At 46.0% G+C, this 17,188-nt stretch overlaps 1 protein-coding gene across 1 annotated transcript in view; it reads right to left on the bottom strand.

Moving 5' to 3' along the window:
* The window catches only part of LOC311129759 (telomere-associated protein RIF1-like), a 28,418-nt gene extending 12,572 nt beyond the window's left edge, over positions 1-15,846 (bottom strand). Inside the window, exons 1-20 of the mRNA XM_084162187.1 lie at positions 15,691-15,846; positions 10,917-11,052; positions 10,647-10,725; positions 10,453-10,549; positions 10,080-10,305; positions 9,620-9,809; positions 9,362-9,454; positions 9,033-9,171; positions 8,623-8,774; positions 8,161-8,272; positions 6,354-6,530; positions 5,868-5,978; positions 4,941-5,003; positions 3,916-4,019; positions 3,639-3,725; positions 3,198-3,271; positions 1,362-1,542; positions 1,055-1,162; positions 251-400; positions 13-112 (exon numbers count right to left, since the gene is read on the bottom strand). Coding sequence (XP_084018313.1) covers positions 13-112; positions 251-400; positions 1,055-1,162; positions 1,362-1,542; positions 3,198-3,271; positions 3,639-3,725; positions 3,916-4,019; positions 4,941-5,003; positions 5,868-5,978; positions 6,354-6,530; positions 8,161-8,272; positions 8,623-8,774; positions 9,033-9,171; positions 9,362-9,454; positions 9,620-9,809; positions 10,080-10,305; positions 10,453-10,549; positions 10,647-10,725; positions 10,917-11,029 — 2,356 coding nt within the window. The 5' untranslated portion in view covers positions 11,030-11,052; positions 15,691-15,846. The remainder of the gene's footprint in view (positions 1-12; positions 113-250; positions 401-1,054; positions 1,163-1,361; positions 1,543-3,197; positions 3,272-3,638; positions 3,726-3,915; positions 4,020-4,940; positions 5,004-5,867; positions 5,979-6,353; positions 6,531-8,160; positions 8,273-8,622; positions 8,775-9,032; positions 9,172-9,361; positions 9,455-9,619; positions 9,810-10,079; positions 10,306-10,452; positions 10,550-10,646; positions 10,726-10,916; positions 11,053-15,690) is intronic.
* Between the last annotated feature and the right edge of the window lie 1,342 nt (positions 15,847-17,188).

Here is a 17,188-nt window from a genome sequence, read left to right as displayed (position 1 = left end):
TATATCTCTTACATTTCATCTTCTGTTGAAACTGTGGAGTGTAGGGAGAGAAATCAGAACTCTCAACGATGACCAGGAGGATGTTAGCAACCGCATCCAACGTTGACGGAACCTGAAGAAGAAAAAAGATCATAATACGATCAATGAACCTGAACAATGAAAATGATTGTGCAGCAGTATAATATTCTTATTCAATCCCGGTAAATTAGATAACAGTTAGGTGTTGGTACAGTAAGCTCTCTCCGCTCACCCTCAGGGCGTTCCTGTCCAATAGGGCAGCCATCTTGCCACACAGCTCCTCACAGCAGACATTCTCCTCGGCAGTGGCCACCAGGGCAGAGCAGCAGGCAAACACCTTATACAGCCTGGACCACGTACCCAGCATGGACTTCTGGGTCATCTACAGAGGAGGCAAAATCAGTGTTTGAGATTGACCACATTGACTGAATTAATTTAGTGGGTGCTTATATTTGTCCTATTGGAAATGTGTTTTTTTGCAAATCCCAACCCTCCGAGACACCCTCGAAGAGTGGGGTCATGGCCAGGGAGAGCCATTATCAACAGCGACCCTGGAGCAATTAGGGTTAAGTACCTTGCTCGAGGGCACAGACAGATTTTTCACCTTGTCGGCTCGGGCCTCGGAACAAGCAACCTTTCGCTTACTGGCCCAACGCTCTAACCCAGGGTTTCCCAAACGCGGGTCCTCAGGACCCCAAGGGGTGCAGGTTTTGTTTTTTGCCCTAGCACTACACCGCTTATTCAAACAATCACCAAGCTTTGATAATTGGAATCAGCTGTGTAGTGCTAGGGGGAAAAAAAAAACTAAACTTGCATTCCTGAGGACAGAGTTTGGGAAACACTGCTCTAACCGCTAGGCTACCACACGCCCTTGCAGTGGGACAGCCCATAATAATTTATCCCCAAATCCTCCTGCATCCCAAATAACTACTCTAGTGATCAAAATGAGCAAAGCACTGAATGAATTCATAGTCGCCAACTTGATAAATCCAATAGCATGACCTTGTCATCTCCATGTAATCTCTGAGAGACTCACCTGTGGCAGGGCCTTGCCAGGTAGCAGGTGTATGATGGGGAACATCAGGGCATTGTGCACAGCACTGAAGTTGTGCTCCAGAGCATCCCCTTGGTTCACCTCATTGCTCTGTGTCAGGGAGGGAGCAAAACCTTATTAATTAAAACCAATCTCCATCGCATTTGTGCAACGCACAGGATAATAAAAATCATAATAGTAGTTTGTTTATTGCGTCCACTTGATGAAATTGGTCTTGCATCTCAACACAAACAAGCACCGTATTCAGTGCAGTTATATGCCATTTATTTACAGTGTGTCCACTTCATACCTGTGTGATGGTAACAGTCAGTGGGTTGACCACCACGCTCCACATCCTCCAAAGCTGTTCCTTGTTCCCCAGAGTCCCCACGCTGCGCCCCACCGCCCCCAGGACTGCCTCCCCAAACGCCAGAGGGGACGTAGGGCCGGACAGACCACAGCTCACCAGCGTCTCCAAACACAGGAAGAACCTGTGGGGGTGCAGAGAACTCAAATAGGACAGGAACAACATACACTATATGGCCAAAGGTATGTGGACACCCCTTCAAATTAGTGGATATGGCTATTTCAGCCACACCCGTTGCTGACAGGTGTATAAAATCAAGCACACAGCCATGCAATCTCCATATACAAACATTGGCAGTAGAATGGCCCGTACTGAAAACATCAGTGACTTTCAACGTAGCACCGTCATAGGATGACACTTTTCCAACAAGTCAGTTTGTCAAATTTCTGCCCTGCTAGAGAACTGCCCAGGTCAACCGTAAGTGCTGCTATTGTGAAGTGGAAACATCTAGGAGCAACAAAGTCTCAGTTGAAGTGGTAGGCCACACAAGCTCACAGAACGGGACTGCCAAATGCTGAAGCACGTAAAAATCGTCTGTCCTCTGTCCGCAACACCCACTACCGAGTTCCAAACTGTCTCTGGAAGTAACGTCAGCAGAAGAACAGCTCATCGGGAGCTTCATGAAATGGGTTTCCATGGCCGAGCAGCCACACACACACACAAGCCTAAGATCACCATGCGCAATGCCAAGTGTCGGCTGGAGTGATGTAAAGCTCGCCGCCATTGGACTCTGAAGCAGTGGAAACGCATTCTCTGCAGTGGTGAATCACGTTTCACCATCTGGCAGTCCGACGGACGAATCTGGGTTTGGCAGATGCCAGGAGAACGCTACCTGCCCCAATGCATAGTGCCAACTGTAAAGTTTGGTGGAGGAGGAATAATGGTCTGGGGCTGTTTTTCATGGTCCGGTCTAGGCCCCTTAGTTCCAGTGAAGGGAAATCTTAACGCTACAGCATACAATGACATTCTAGACGATTCTGTGCTTCCAACTTTGTGGCAACAGTTTGGGGAAGGCCCTTTCCTGTTTCAGCATGACAATACCCCTGTGCAAAAAGCAAGATCCATACAGAAATGGTTTGTCGAGATCAGTGTGGAAGAACTTGACTGGCCTGCACAGAGCCCTGAACTCAACCCCATCAAACACCTTTGGGATGAATTGGAATGCCGACTGCGAGCCAGGCATCAGTGCCCGATTTCACTATTGCTCGTGGCTGAATGGAAGCAAGTCCCCGAAGCAATGCTCCAACATCTAGTGGAAAGCCTTCCCAGAAGAGTGGAGGCTGTTATCGCAGCAAAGGGGGGACCTACTCCATATTAATGCCCATGATTTTGGAATGAGGTGTTCGACTTTTGGCCATGTAGTGCATGTGGATTTTGCCTACCTCCTGAATGCACTGACTGGAAGTCATTATGGATAAGATGGTCTGCTAAATGACTAATATGTAAATGTATTCCCAAGCATTGAGCATGACACAGATATTGTCTATTCATCACACACACAGGACTCAGACATTGCTCGTCCTAATATTTCTTAATTCCATTATTTTACTTTTTAGATTAGTGTGTATTGTTAGATATTACTGCACTGTTGGAGCTAGGAACACAAGCATTTCGCTACACCCGCAATCTGCTAAACATTTGATTTGTCTGTAACGCTGGTTGCAAAACTCAAGGAACAATCCTTTTAGTTTGAAGTTCTTGGAAGTGGTAAGCCCCAGGAGACATTTGTTTATGGTTAGACAGAGGAAAGGAAGAGACTACAGTCAAGGGGAAACCCACCTCTCATCTTCTACGAACCCTGCCACTAGACTGCTGTTGTAGAACAGGAGAATCAGGAACAGAGCTGGGGTTCCCTGGGGGCAGAGATGGCAGAGTAACCAAACCAGGCCCAGGACCACACAGCATCCACAACACTAATTGACTAACACAGAGATTTCCAAAGAGCCCCATGCATCAAAGACTGCAGGACGTTAATTCACAGTGATCTAGAGAAGACATCTTTATAGAGCAGGTCACAGGGTTGGCATCCCTATGGCATCAGGGCAAGTCATCAGGAACCTTCTTATTTCAGCTTTCACAGGTGCGATTTATTTCAGATTTATCATGTGCAACAGAGGATGGAGCCAGAACTAGCAGGGAGCGAATGGATGGACAGATTGTATTTCAATGTATAAGTTACGTAACCCAATGACCAGGAAGAGAGTAGCTACAGACACTCACGTTCAAAATATCCATTTTGCCCACTTGGTAAGAGGCAGATCCCAGTATCCTCGGAGGGATCCCATTCACTGTCATTTCCAGCAGACTCTGCATACAGAGAAAGAAATAAGAAAGCATACAAGGGTTAAACAAGCTTAGAGGAGAGTTTTAGGGGAATGACATACTAACATGGGCTAGCAGCAGACAATCAGACCTGGTTGGAGCATATAGATACACATTCCATTTAATTCTGAGGGTTGGAAGAGGTTTAATAGAGGGGTAGAGAGGCAGGTCTTACCAGAGCCCTGTGTGCAGGGAGGGCCTCTGAGGAGATGACGCTCTGTAGCGCCTGCAGTAGCAGAGTGAGGACTTCAGAGCCCTGTCGCTCCTTCTTATGGCCAGCTGTCACAAAGGTACAAGGGACAGGATGAGACAGTCGTTTGAAGACACCAGGGCTCTTTCTCAAGTCGCCTTTCCTCAATTCCTCGAAGCCTCACTCTGTGCCACCTCCTCAAAACGCATTGGAGGAAAAGGTCAGAGGGGAGGGACTTTGGATTTTCTCATCCAACACATTTTGAAGAGGAGAAACTAAAACATGGAAAATCCTTTCTGTAATTTCTTTGAATGGTCATCACTGGGGACTGGCCCCTCAGATTTCATTCCTCGTCACAGTGGTTCCAAACGCGAAGGTCCACTCAGACTTAAACTGATGACAGTGGTGTTGGACCTGGGGTGGGGGAGGCTTGTCTCTCTCAGCTCTCCCCCCTGACAGACAGGACCCAAGCCCAGCTGTGGTACTCTGTGTGGGGCGGCAGGGCTGACCCATGGCTGGAAGGGTCAGTCCAATTGGGCAGCAGCCACAGAACAGAACATTTCCCATTATTTGCTAACTAAATGAAGATGGAGTGAGGTGAAACTAAGGCATTCCTCATCCAGCAGATTGGGGGCAGCTTGGGGATCTAGTCTATATTTCAGTAATAGCACACTTCCACTGGTCAACTAAATCACTAAACCCTTCATTAGTTGAATTAGCTGTGCCAGTGCTATAAAACATCAAATAAGTAGAATGGCTGGGGATACTCTAGGAGAGGTTTGAGGAGTTAGCCAAGGCTGAAACTAGCTGACGAGTGAGTGAGGTTACAGAGTTTCCTGGATGACCTGCAGGCTTACATCATGGTGGTGGTGGTGGGTTCTTCTCTCTCTCTAACCACTAACCACTAACAGGCCCTCCACTGTTCTACTGCATGCAATCTGTTCTGTGGGGGGTAGAGGGGTGACGTGGGGGGTGACGCTGTGATGTGGTTGACTTTGGCTGGTACTTACCAGCATCAATCGTTGTGCTTACGAAACTTACAAGGTTCTTCCATATAAGGGCAAGCAAGGCCTCTGCAGGGGAGAGAGAGAGAACACGCGAGTCACCCCACATGAAGTGGCAGTCATTCAACCCCCCACGCATGGACTTCTACACACACACACACACACACAATTGTTCCTTCCTTCCAACTCCCCTGTAGCGACTCTCAGAACCTGTTTCCAATTACTAGTCCATGTGAGGGAGCCCCTCTAAGCCAGCAAGTCAAGCCAGAGCTATCCTATCATTTTTACATTTACGTCATTTAGCAGACGCTCTTATCCAGAGCCACTTAGTTAGTGAGTGCATACATTATTTAATTTATTTTTCATACTGGCCCCCCGTGGGAATCGAACCCACAACCCTGGCGTTGCAAACACCATGCTCTACCAACTGAGCTACATCCCTGCCAGCCATTCCCTCCCATACCATGGACGACGCTGGGCCAATTGTGCGCCGCACCATGGGTCTCCCGGTCGCGGCAGACTACGACAGAGCCTGGATTCGAACCTCTAGTGGCACAGCTAGCACTGCGATGCAGTGCCTTAGACCACTGCGCCACTCGTGGAGAGAGCACTGAGCAGTAACAAACACATTTTTGGAGGCCGGCGCCTCTGCTCCTGGAGGAAGGCCAGCTGAATAGAATTCATAGTGGAAGGAAGTTAGGCCTACATTTTTCCTAACTGGACTACAGGTGATGTGTGCCCTCTTCCTGACTAGCTGACAGGCAGAGGAATAAACTACTACACACTCTGAGGCAGGTTCTGAACGTGTGTTTGAGACTACATACAATGGCTCTACTGTACAGGAGCCAAAATGGCCAAAATAGAGCCATTATGGCTGCCATAGAGCCTATGCTAATGTCAGTTGCAGTGATTTACTTGAGGGCAGGTAGGTACCTGGGGCGTCTTTGCCGATGCAGATGAAGCTGTCGCGGACCATGGAGATGAGCAGAGAGGCGTACTTGGTGAAGGAGGGGGGGCTGGACAGGAAGGGGTGAATCAGAGTTTCTGCCAAAACAATACAAAGGAGTCAGTCATTTCAGAGAACCAGGCAAGCAGGTTCCAATTGGAACATATTTATCTGACGCATAAATACAGTTTACTGTAAAGGTATTGGCATATGTGAAAGGCATGTCATCCTGCTGTAATACAAATATGGGTTTCTGTGTAGTGTGTTGAGACTTGTGAAATACACGTAAAATAAATTGGTGACTTGACGTGGATTAAATATTTTCTACCCCCAGTCACAGGTTCACCTGGGAAAGAATTTAACTTTTACAAACAGCATCACTGAGTAGCGACAGAGGCTGTGATAGCGTTACATTTGAATAATTTAGCTCTTAACTAGAGCTAAAGTAGGTAAAACAACCACGTGTCTCTCACCCAGGCTGAGCGTCAGTTTGTTCTTGGCAGCGGCGGCAGTGACCTCTGACCCTAGGAAGTAATGCAGCAGCATCTCTAATCCCAGCAGTTGTATAGAGGGGTAGGCCTGGCCTGCCACCACACTGCAGTTCAGGCTCAGACGGGGCATCACCGTAGGGCTCGAGAACGCTGGGGCACCTGGTGGGGCGGGGGGCAGAGCAATAAAGGGGGACAAATTCAGTTATCGTCAATTAACAAAGGTGACATTTAGGACATTTTTACATCCAACATTTCCACAATTCTCTGGTGGCACTTTTCAGGTAAATCCAAGATTACCATTCAAGAGAGCTTTTCTATATTCTAGGTAAAGAGAATTATGTACTGAAATTACATACTGATATGTCACACATGCATGTGTGCAAATTATGAAAACCAACAGCTAGAAGCAATCAATCTTCATAATATTAGCGAAGAGACAAGACAATGGAGGAAGATAGTAAGACATAACTAGTTGTAGGTGTAGTGGTCCCCACAGTAAGACATAACTAGTTGTAGGTGTAGTGGTCCCCACAGTAAGACATTACTAGTTGTAGGTGTAGTGGTCCCCACAGTAAGACATTACTAGTTGTAGGTGTAGTGGTCCCCACAGTAAGACATTACTAGTTGTAGGTGTAGTGGTCCCCACAGTAAGACATTACTAGTTGTAGGTGTAGGTGTAGTGGTCCCCACAGTAAGACATTACTAGTTGTAGGTGTAGTGGTCCCCACAGTAAGACATTACTAGTTGTAGGTGTAGTGGTCCCCACAGTAAGACATTACTAGTTGTAGGTGTAGTGGTCCCCACAGTAAGACATTACTAGTTGTAGGTGTAGTGGTCCCCACAGTAAGACATTACTAGTTGTAGGTGTAGGTGTAGTGGTCCCCACAGTAAGACATTACTAGTTGTAGGTGTAGGTGTAGTGGTCCCCACAGTAAGACATTACTAGTTGTAGGTGTAGGTGTAGTGGTCCCCACAGTAAGACATTACTAGTTGTAGGTGTAGGTGTAGTGGTCCCCACAGTAAGACATTACTAGTTGTAGGTGTAGGTGTAGTGGTCCCCACAGTAAGACATTACTAGTTGTAGGTGTAGTGGTGCCCACAGTAAGACATTACTAGTTGTAGGTGTAGTGGTCCCCACAGTAAGACATTACTAGTTGTAGGTGTAGTGGTCCCCACAGTAAGACATTACTAGTTGTAGGTGTAGTGGTGCCCACAGTAAGACATTACTAGTTGTAGGTGTAGTGGTGCCCACAGTAAGACAGTACTAGTTGTAGGTGTAGTGGTCCCCACAGTAAGACATTACTAGTTGTAGGTATAGTGGTCCCCACAGTAAGACATTACTAGTTGTAGGTGTAGTGGTCCCCACAGTAAGACATTACTAGTTGTAGGTGTAGTGGTCCCCACAGTAAGACATTACTAGTTGTAGGTGTAGTGGTCCCCACAGTAAGACATTACTAGTTGTAGGTGTAGTGGTCCCCACAGTAAGACTACCAGTTGTCGGTGTAGTGGTCCCCACAGTAAGACATTACTAGTTGTAGGTGTAGTGGTCCCCACAGTAAGACATTACTAGTTGTAGGTGTAGTGGTCCCCACAGTAAGACATTACTAGTTGTAGGTGTAGTGGTCCCCACAGTAAGACTACCAGTTGTAGGTGTAGTGGTCCCCACAGTAAGACTACCAGTTGTAGGTGTAGTGGTCCCCACAGTAAGACATTACTAGTTGTAGGTGTAGTGGTCCCCACAGTAAGACATTACTAGTTGTAGGTGTAGTGGTCCCCACAGTAAGACTACCAGTTTTAGGTGTAGTGGTGCCCACAGCACTGCTCTGAATGGAGCTCCAGGCAGGAGTAGCTGGGAAGGCCGAGTCAGTGCCCAGGGTGCACTGGAGCAGAGGAACACCAACCTGAAAACACACCGAGACTATTGGTCAGCAACACAAGATTGCTTGAGCAGGCCATATCCAATCACAAAACAACAATTTGGCGATGATCACGCTCCATGCACCACACACACAAGATTACAACTGTTATGACAAGATCGAATCTCAAACTTCATCTCAATAAAATGTTATAATAGGCCTAATTTATTAACTTGATCATCATTCCTTATTAACAAATCCTGCTCGGAATCTGAATACATCATTAAGCCACATTTGGTAGTCCAGCATAAACGTAACAAAACACTATTTTTCCACAAACACATTAAAACAGACACATAATAACAAACCAATACAAATTAAAACCCTTTTCATACCTGTTCAAAGTGTGCAGGCAGGTTGGCTCCCAGTTTGACCACCAGATACCACCAGACCTCCAGCTTGGTGAGCAGGAGGGCCTCAGTCCTCACCTGGATGGAGCTGAGGGGCTGCATCAGCAGCTTTAGACGCTTGGCACTGCACAGGATCTCTACAGCACGGGACGGGTCAGTGAATCAGTTTGCAAACAATCTGACACTCTGAATAGAGTATACAGTCTACTCTAATCAGAGTAAGTGTTCTCTACAGCAAAGAGTGCATGGAGAGAGTGGATGTTAACAAGAGCATTTAGTTAGCCACACACTTTCTGTCGTACAGCCCTCCATTAAGTTCTGTCTAAAAGAAGCAACCGGTCAAAAAGACTTGAAGAAGTAATGAATGGCACACTGTTGTATTGTGCGTTTCCCACCTGGGTTGAGGGCGAAGTTGTCTATGAGGCTCTTCCAGGCGATGAAGGCGATCTTCTTGATGTTGGGGGAGGAGCTACGGAAGCCCAGTTCCTCCAGGCCAAGCAGGGAGTTGATGAAGGGACCACCTCTATGGAGCAGCTGGGGGAGCAGGCGAAAGACAATGACTGTCAACTGTCAGACGCTGAAACTTGTATTTCCCCTTTATCCCAACGCTCCGAGACACAAGGTAGGGAGGAACCAATCAAATGGATGTTACGCAATGATTCATTACACTCCTGAGAGCCTGACATGTAAGCATCTCCTGAGGATTCAAACCATGCAGCCTCACCTTCCCTAGGAGCCTAACAAACAACGGCCAGAGTTTCAGAACATTGGTCTCGTTCTTCGTAGAGAACAGTTTCTGGAGCTCTGGGATGAGTTTCTGGAGCAAAACAAGAACAACTGTCAGATCGTGAAGAAATGAGCATCAAAAGACTTGCACTCATTGTATTGTAAGTGTGTGTTAGTGGCAGACAGAGAGCAGTAACATTATTTAGATATAATCATCTAAATACATGGCTCTGGTAGGGAGTATAAAGACACTTACTGAGGACATGATGGGTTCTATGATGGCTGCCACCTCCTTCTGCTTCTCCATTAGTAGAGGTAGACCCATCTCTAGGGCTGCTGCCGCCCGCAGGCGCACCTTAGAGGCTGAGTGGACCACCAGAGAGATGACCAGCTTGGCCCACTGCACTGCACCCTCACCCATCTGGGCTGGGGCCTGGTCCAGCAACCTACCCACATACAGAGGAGGGTCAAGACAGAGAAAGAGCTGATGATCACTGAAATACTGTCAGGACAGTATTTTCCAGCCCCGAGAGCTTTGAGCACTATCCAAAACAGAGACAGAGCGTTAACCAAGGTAGACTACAATAACAATCTGCTTAGTGTCAGGGTTATCACACTGAACCATTCAATTGTGCATTCCTAAATGAGGGTCATATAGCCAATCAAAGCTATTGTTTACAAGGCAGGAGAGTACATGAGTGGGTGGTTTTGTTTACCTTATGATAACGTTCAACGACTCGTGCTCCATGACAACAGACTGGATGTCTTCTCTAGTCCGTATACACTCCAGGGTCCTCAGGATCTCTGGAACCATCTTGGCCACCACCTCTGGAGTGAAGTTCTGTTTGGAGATTACCCATAATGCTCTGGTGCATGTGTTCTTGTCTGTAGACTTCACCACCAGAGAGGAAAGTGCTGACAGTAGCTCCTCTGCTAAATTAGCTGGAGAAAGAGAAAGCCAAAGAAAACCCTGTTTCAAATTATGTGATCTCCATTCTTACAAGGCTTGTTTCCAGAACAAAGTCTAGGCTTATCTGTCAGGTAAACCAGTCCCATGTAAACCTATGAAGAATTCTACTTGTTCAGTACCTGGGATAGCCGAGACGACGTTCGCATGGAACACACAGAACCCCAGGGCCTGCAGTGCTGCCTGGCTCAGCTCTGCATTCTGACTGGAGATATGAGTCTAAAACAACATCACAACATGACAATCCTTTAGTCAATGAAAGCTTTAAATGTTTTTTTTGCTTTATAAATATTATTCACATAAAGCATGCACTCACCTGGAAAGTTTTACCCAAACGTGAGAAATGCTTCACAACGGCAGGGAGAAACTGTGTTCCATCATCTCCACTGAGACGACTGACGACAAAGCAAAGCCAGCAAACACATACAGTGAACATTTAGGATGGAAACAGACGTCTTATAAGTGTTGCAGATCTACCCCCTACCTCAGCTCATTAGAGAAAAACATACACCTGACATGCACTTCGATCAGCATCTAGGGATAACGAGGTCATCATAGGCTACATATGTCCATCTAAAGTACCTACTTGACAATGGTGAGGTAGGCGTCTGTCTGCTCCGGCTGTCCGGCTGTGATATCCTCCAGAGATTCCAGCAGAGGGAGGAGACTGGAGCTGTTCAGGGGCACCGTCGCCATCATCCTGGTTCCTCTCACACCTAGAGCTGTGGCGGTCATTACATTTTGTCAGCCGTGATTGTCATGCAAATAACTGCCGGTCTCACAGTAATCGACCGTTAATTAACAAACACGTTTATAGCATCTCCTGGCTTCCACGCATAGCCTACAAGCCACTGACGCAGACCTTTGGAACATCTACATAAAAAATAAAGTATAATAAATCCATTTAACATAGCCCACACCATAAGGAGGACAGAAATGGGCTACATTTTCTTTATACCTGCCTACAATAAATTAATTATTTATCATGTTCTTTAGACCTGCCTACAATAAATCCATTATTTATTGTAGGCAGGTCTAAAGAAACATGATAAAGAAAATGTAGCCCATTTCTGTCCTCCTTATGTTAGGCTATGCCATATGGCTGTGGGCTACACTAGTTCATTTAGCATGCAAGATTTTCTTATCATTCTCGTGGCATTACTTTACACTTAAAAATATAAACGCAACATGTAACGTGTTGGTCCCATGTTTCATTAGCTGAATAAAAATAACCCCAACATTTTCCCCATACACACAAAAAGCTTATTTCGCTCTAATTCTGTGCACAAATGTGTTTACATCCCTGTTGTGAGAATTTCTCCTTCACCAAGATAATCCATCCACATGACAGGTGTGGCATATCAAGAAGCTGATTAAACAGCATGATCATTACACAGGTGCACCTTTGTGCTGGGGACAATAAAAGGCCACTCTAAAATGTGCCGTTTTGTCACGCAACACAATGCCACAGAGGTCTGAAGTTGAGGGAGCTTGCAATTGGCACGCTGACTGCAGGAATGTCCACCAGAGTTTTTGCCAGAGAATCTAATGTTAATTTCTCTACCATAAACGTTGTTTTAGAGAAGTTAACAGTACTTCCAACAAGCCTCAACCTCAGTCCACGTGTAACCACGCCAGCCCAGGACCTCCACATGCGGCTTCTTCACCTGTGGGATCATCGGAGACCAGTCACCCGGACAGCTGATGAAATTGTGGGTTTCACAAAAGAAGAATTTCTGCACAAACTGTCAGAAACCGTCAGAGAAGCTCATCTGCGTGCTCGTCATCCTCACCAGGGTCTTGACCTGACTGCAGCTCCGCATCGTAACAGACTTCAGTGGGCAAATGCTCACCTTCGATGGCCACTGGCACGCTGGAGAAGTGTACTCTTCCCGGATGAATCCCAGTTTCAACTGTACTGGGCAGATGGCAGACAGTGTATGGTATCGTGTGGGCGAGCGGTTTGTTGATGTCAAAGTTGTGAACAGAGTGCCCCATGGTGGCGGTGGGGTTATGGTGTGGGCAGGCATAAGCTAAAGACAACAAACACAATTCCATTTTATCTATGGAAATTTGAATGCACAGAGATACCGTGACGAGATCCTGAGGCCCATTGTCGTGCCATTAATCTGCCGACATCGCCTCATGTTTCAGCATGATAATGCACAGCCCCATGTCGCAAGGATCTGTACACAGTTCCTGGAAGCTGGAAATGTCCCAGTTCTTCCATGGCCTGCATACTCAGACATGTCACCCATTGAGCATGTTTGGGATGCTCTGGATCGACGTGTAAGACAGCGTGTTTCAGTTCCCGCCAATATCCAGCAACTTTGCACAGCCATTGAAGAGGGGTGGGACAACATTCCACAATCAACAGCCTGATCAACTCTATGCATTTACATCATTTAGGGGGGTAGAAGGATTACTTTATACTATTCCAGGTATTCCTTAAAGAGGTAGGGTTTCAAGAGTCTCCGGAAGGTGGTCAGTGACTCCGCTGTCCTGGCGTCGTGGGGGAGCTTGTTCCACCATTGGGGTGCCAGAGCAGCGAATAGCTTTGACTGGGCTGAGCGGGAACTGTGCTTCCGTAGAGGTAGGGGAGCTAGCAGGCCAGAGGTGGATGAACGTAGTGCCCTCGTTTGGGTGTAGGGTCTGATCAGAGCCTGAAGGTAAGGAGGTGCCGTTCCCCTCACAGCTCCGTAGGCAAGCATCATGGTTTTGTAGTAGATGCGAGCTTTAACTGGAAGCCAGTGGAGTGTGCGGAGGAGTGGGGTGACGTGAGAGAACTTGGGAAGGTCGAACACCAGACGGGCTGCGGCGTTCTGGATAAGTTGTAGGGGTTTAATGGCACAGGCAGGGAGCCCAGCCAACAGCGAGTTGCAGTAATCCAGACAGGAGATGACAAGTGCCTGGATTAGGACCTGTGCCGCTTTCTGTGTAAGGTAGGGTCGTACTCTGCGAATGTTGTAGAGCATGAACCTGCAGGATCGGGTCACCGCTTTGATGTTAGCGGAGAACAACAGGGTGTTGTCCAGGGTCACGCCAAGGTTCTTCTATGCGAAGGAGATGTCGCGCTGCATGAAGCAAATGGAAGTCACACCGGATACTGATAGGTTCTGATTCATGCACCTTTTTTTTTAAAGGTATCTGAGATCAGATGTATATGTGTATTCCCAGTCTTGCAAAATCCATAGATTAGTGCCTAATTAATGTATTTCTATTGACTGGTTTCCTTATATGAACTGTAACTCAGTAAAATCTTCGAAATTGTTGCATGTTGCGTTTATATTTTTGTTCAGTGTATATTATTTTATAGTAAGAGGAATACAATTGAACATAGCTGAATTAAATAGAAGGGATATTTTACCCAAATGGTTTCCGAGGGTGTGTGCACATGCGGCTATTCTGTGTTGAGTGGTTAAAGAAACAGGTCCTCCCCCTAAATGCTTAATTTAGAGTTACATTTCAGTCATTTAGCAGACGCTCTTATCCAGAGCGACTTACAGGAGCAATTAGGGTTAAGTGCCTTGCTCAAGGGCACATCGACAGATTTTTCACCTAGTCGGCTCGGGGATTAGAACCAGCGACCTTTCGGTTACTGGCACAACGCTCTTAACCACTAAGCTACCTGCCGCCCCAGTTACTTATGCTTGTGATAAACGTTAGGCTATGTTTAGATTTTTAATACAATCTAAGGCAGCATGATGCGACACTAATGATTTGAAAAAAGTTGCATTAAAGGCACGAGTTCTGCTGTGTTTCTTGTGCAGGTTGCACACACCTCAGTTATATTTTGTGGGATTCAAACCCACAACCCTGGCGTTGCAAGTGCCATGCTCTACCAACTGAGCCACACGGCACATATTCACCATTTATCATTGTTGGGTCATTGCTACTTAAGTTCATTTTTAGAAAATAATTTCCTACTCCAGTTTAGATGGACATTATATAATATTTGTGTCTCCCCTTCTCAACGTCGTTTTTATTTCTTTGTCAGTATAGGCTACCCTGTAATTTGTCCTATTAAAAAAGATTCTGCTAATGTCTCCAGTCATATAAAGTGTAGTAGAACTGCATGAAATGTGTTTATAAGTCACAATTTTTCCATACAAAGAAAGAAACTTATCAGATATAGTCCATAGCCTACTCTATGCACTCAACCATGCATTGAACTGACTTTTTTTGCAAACAGTGATTTTGTTATATTATTAGCCTAAATTATGACAACCAATCTACTCATCACATTATGAATAGTACACTATCTTACATAAGTCTGCAAATGCTCAGACATGGAATACTTTATTATAAAGGTGCATTTTTATGGTGAAAATTTGCTTCCCCAAACTTGACAGGTAGGCTACACCGGTTGTAATGCGGATTAATGTGTACATTTAAGAACTGAGCAATAAATATAACAGCACGAGAAAGCTGGCATCTTTTAAATAGTGTCCAGTCAAAACTCTGTTTTCACACGCGATAGCGCAATGACTCGGTTTATAAGAACACGTTTCACTAGGATCTGTGCTCTTCAAACGTGTTTCTGGGGTCCTAGCTCTATAGGCTACGTTTTTAGTTATTTGGCCACTTTAGTTGTGATACAAACCTTATCAAATCATATGGGCCTATGGTCTAGGCTACATGATGCATGCGACTATGATTTGGAAAAAGTAACAGTGTAACGTATAAAAGAGGGGTCAGGCTGGGCATCACTGCCAGAATCAAAACATCACTTATCTGTACCATTTAATCCTTTTAGCTAATTTACCCGCTTCTAACTACAGGCCATTAGCTGGTAACTGGTCAACATACAGGACTGGGCATCTACACAAGCGTAATACTGTAACTTATTTTCTAAAAATAGATATCAAATCTAACTTACCTGAAGTTTACAAACACTAGCCAAGGCAAATAGTTAAACGTTAGCTAGCTAGCTACAACATAAACATCGGGCAACGTGGCAAACTCACGGCTAGGGTTGGTTTGATGTTCTTCGACAATTTTGCTAATTAACATCAAACGATATAGCTGACAATTGTCAAGAATACCCGTAGCTTGCTAACGTTAACTAGTCATCCATCAAATTAGCTGGCTAGCAAACAAGTGCAGCCAATTCACTTTCACTGAGCGAGCTGGTTAGCTAGTTAGCCACAAAATGTGTTAGCTTGCTAGTTTACCTAGCCATCTAATAGCAATACCAAATATACGTATATTCCCAATTTACTAAATCATTTAGAATGACAGCACTGTCAAAACTAATACTGGTAATTGTAATTTCCCATGATTATTTTTTCTTCTTCTAGCAAGTCACTCCCTCCGCTAGCGCGAAAATAAATAAAACGCAGCCAGATGCACTTCCTCACCTTAGTATTCCTGATAGAACACAAACGATCAAATACAATTATACCATGAACGCCACAAATATACTGCAAGTACAACCGATATTATCTTATTCCAGCAATATTTGGGGTGTTTAATTTCTCTCTGATAACCAGTGTCGTTGTCTCTCCCAGCGAAAATGCTGGCGCGAAACTAGCACGCTGTCTAAATGAACTCTGACCCAACGCAAGGACCGCCCACTCCGCAATTTTGTACCCCTCATTAATTCTCTGTTTCTTGAAAAATGTTGATAATAATTTCAAACTGTGTCCACATTTCACATATCAGGACAGGAGGTATTATCTGTGCTTTATGCACATAGCAATATATCCTGATATACACTACTCAAAAAAATAAAGGGAACACTTAAACAACACAATGTAACTCCAAGTCAATCACACTTCTGTGAAATCAAACTGTCCACTTAGGAAGCAACACTGATTGACAATACATTTCACATGCTGTTGTGCAAATAGAATAGACAACAGGTGGAAATTATAGGCAATTAGCAAGACACCCCCAATAAAGAAGTGGTTCTGCAGGTGGTGACCACAGACCACTTCTCAGTTCCTATGCTTCCTGGCTGATGTTTTGGTCACTTTTGAATGCTGGCGGTGCTTTCACTCTAGTGGTAGCATGAGACGGAGTCTACAACCCACACAAGTGGCTCAGGTAGTGCAGCTCATCCAGGATGGCACATCAATGCGAGCTGTGGCAAGAAGGTTTGCTGTGTCTGTCAGCGTAGTGTCCAGAGCATGGAGGCGCTACCAGGAGACAGGCCAATACATCAGGAGACGTGGAGGAGGCCGTAGGAGGGCAACAACCCAGCAGCAGGACCGCTACCGCCGCCTTTGTGCAAGGAGGAGCAGGAGGAGCACTGCCAGAGCCCTGCAAAATGACCTCCAGCAGGCCACAAATGTGCATGTGTCTGCTCAAACGGTCAGAAACAGACTCCATGAGGGTGGTATGAGGGCCCGACGTCCACAGGTGGGGGTTGTGCTTACAGCCCAACACCGTACAGGACGTCTGGCATTTGCCAGAGAACACCAAGATTGGCAAATTCGCCACTGGCGCCATGTGCTCTTCACAGATGAAAGCAGGTTCACACTGAGCACATGTGACAGACGTGACAGAGTCTGGAGACGCCGTGGAGAACGTTCTGCTGCCTGCAACATCCTCCAGCATGACCGGTTTGGCGGTGGGTCAGTCATGGTGTGGGGTGGCATTTCTTTGGGGGGCCGCACAGCCCTCCATGTGCTCGCCAGAGGTAGCCTGACTGCCATTAGGTACCGAGATGAGATCCTCAGACCCCTTGTGAGACCATATGCTGGTGCGGTTGGCCCTGGGTTCCTCCTAATGCAAGACAATGCTAGACCTCATGTGGCTGGAGTGTGTCAGCAGTTCCTGCAAGAGGAAGGCATTGATGCTATGGACTGGCCCGCCCGTTCCCCAGACCTGAATCCAATTGAGCACATCTGGGAC

The sequence above is a fragment of the Coregonus lavaretus genome (assembly GCF_964263955.1).
Source record: "Coregonus lavaretus genome assembly, chromosome: 5".
Lineage (NCBI taxonomy): Eukaryota > Metazoa > Chordata > Actinopteri > Salmoniformes > Salmonidae > Coregonus > Coregonus lavaretus.
The sequence above is the reverse complement of the archived record's forward strand: the minus strand, read 5'-3'. Positions and strand labels throughout refer to the sequence as shown.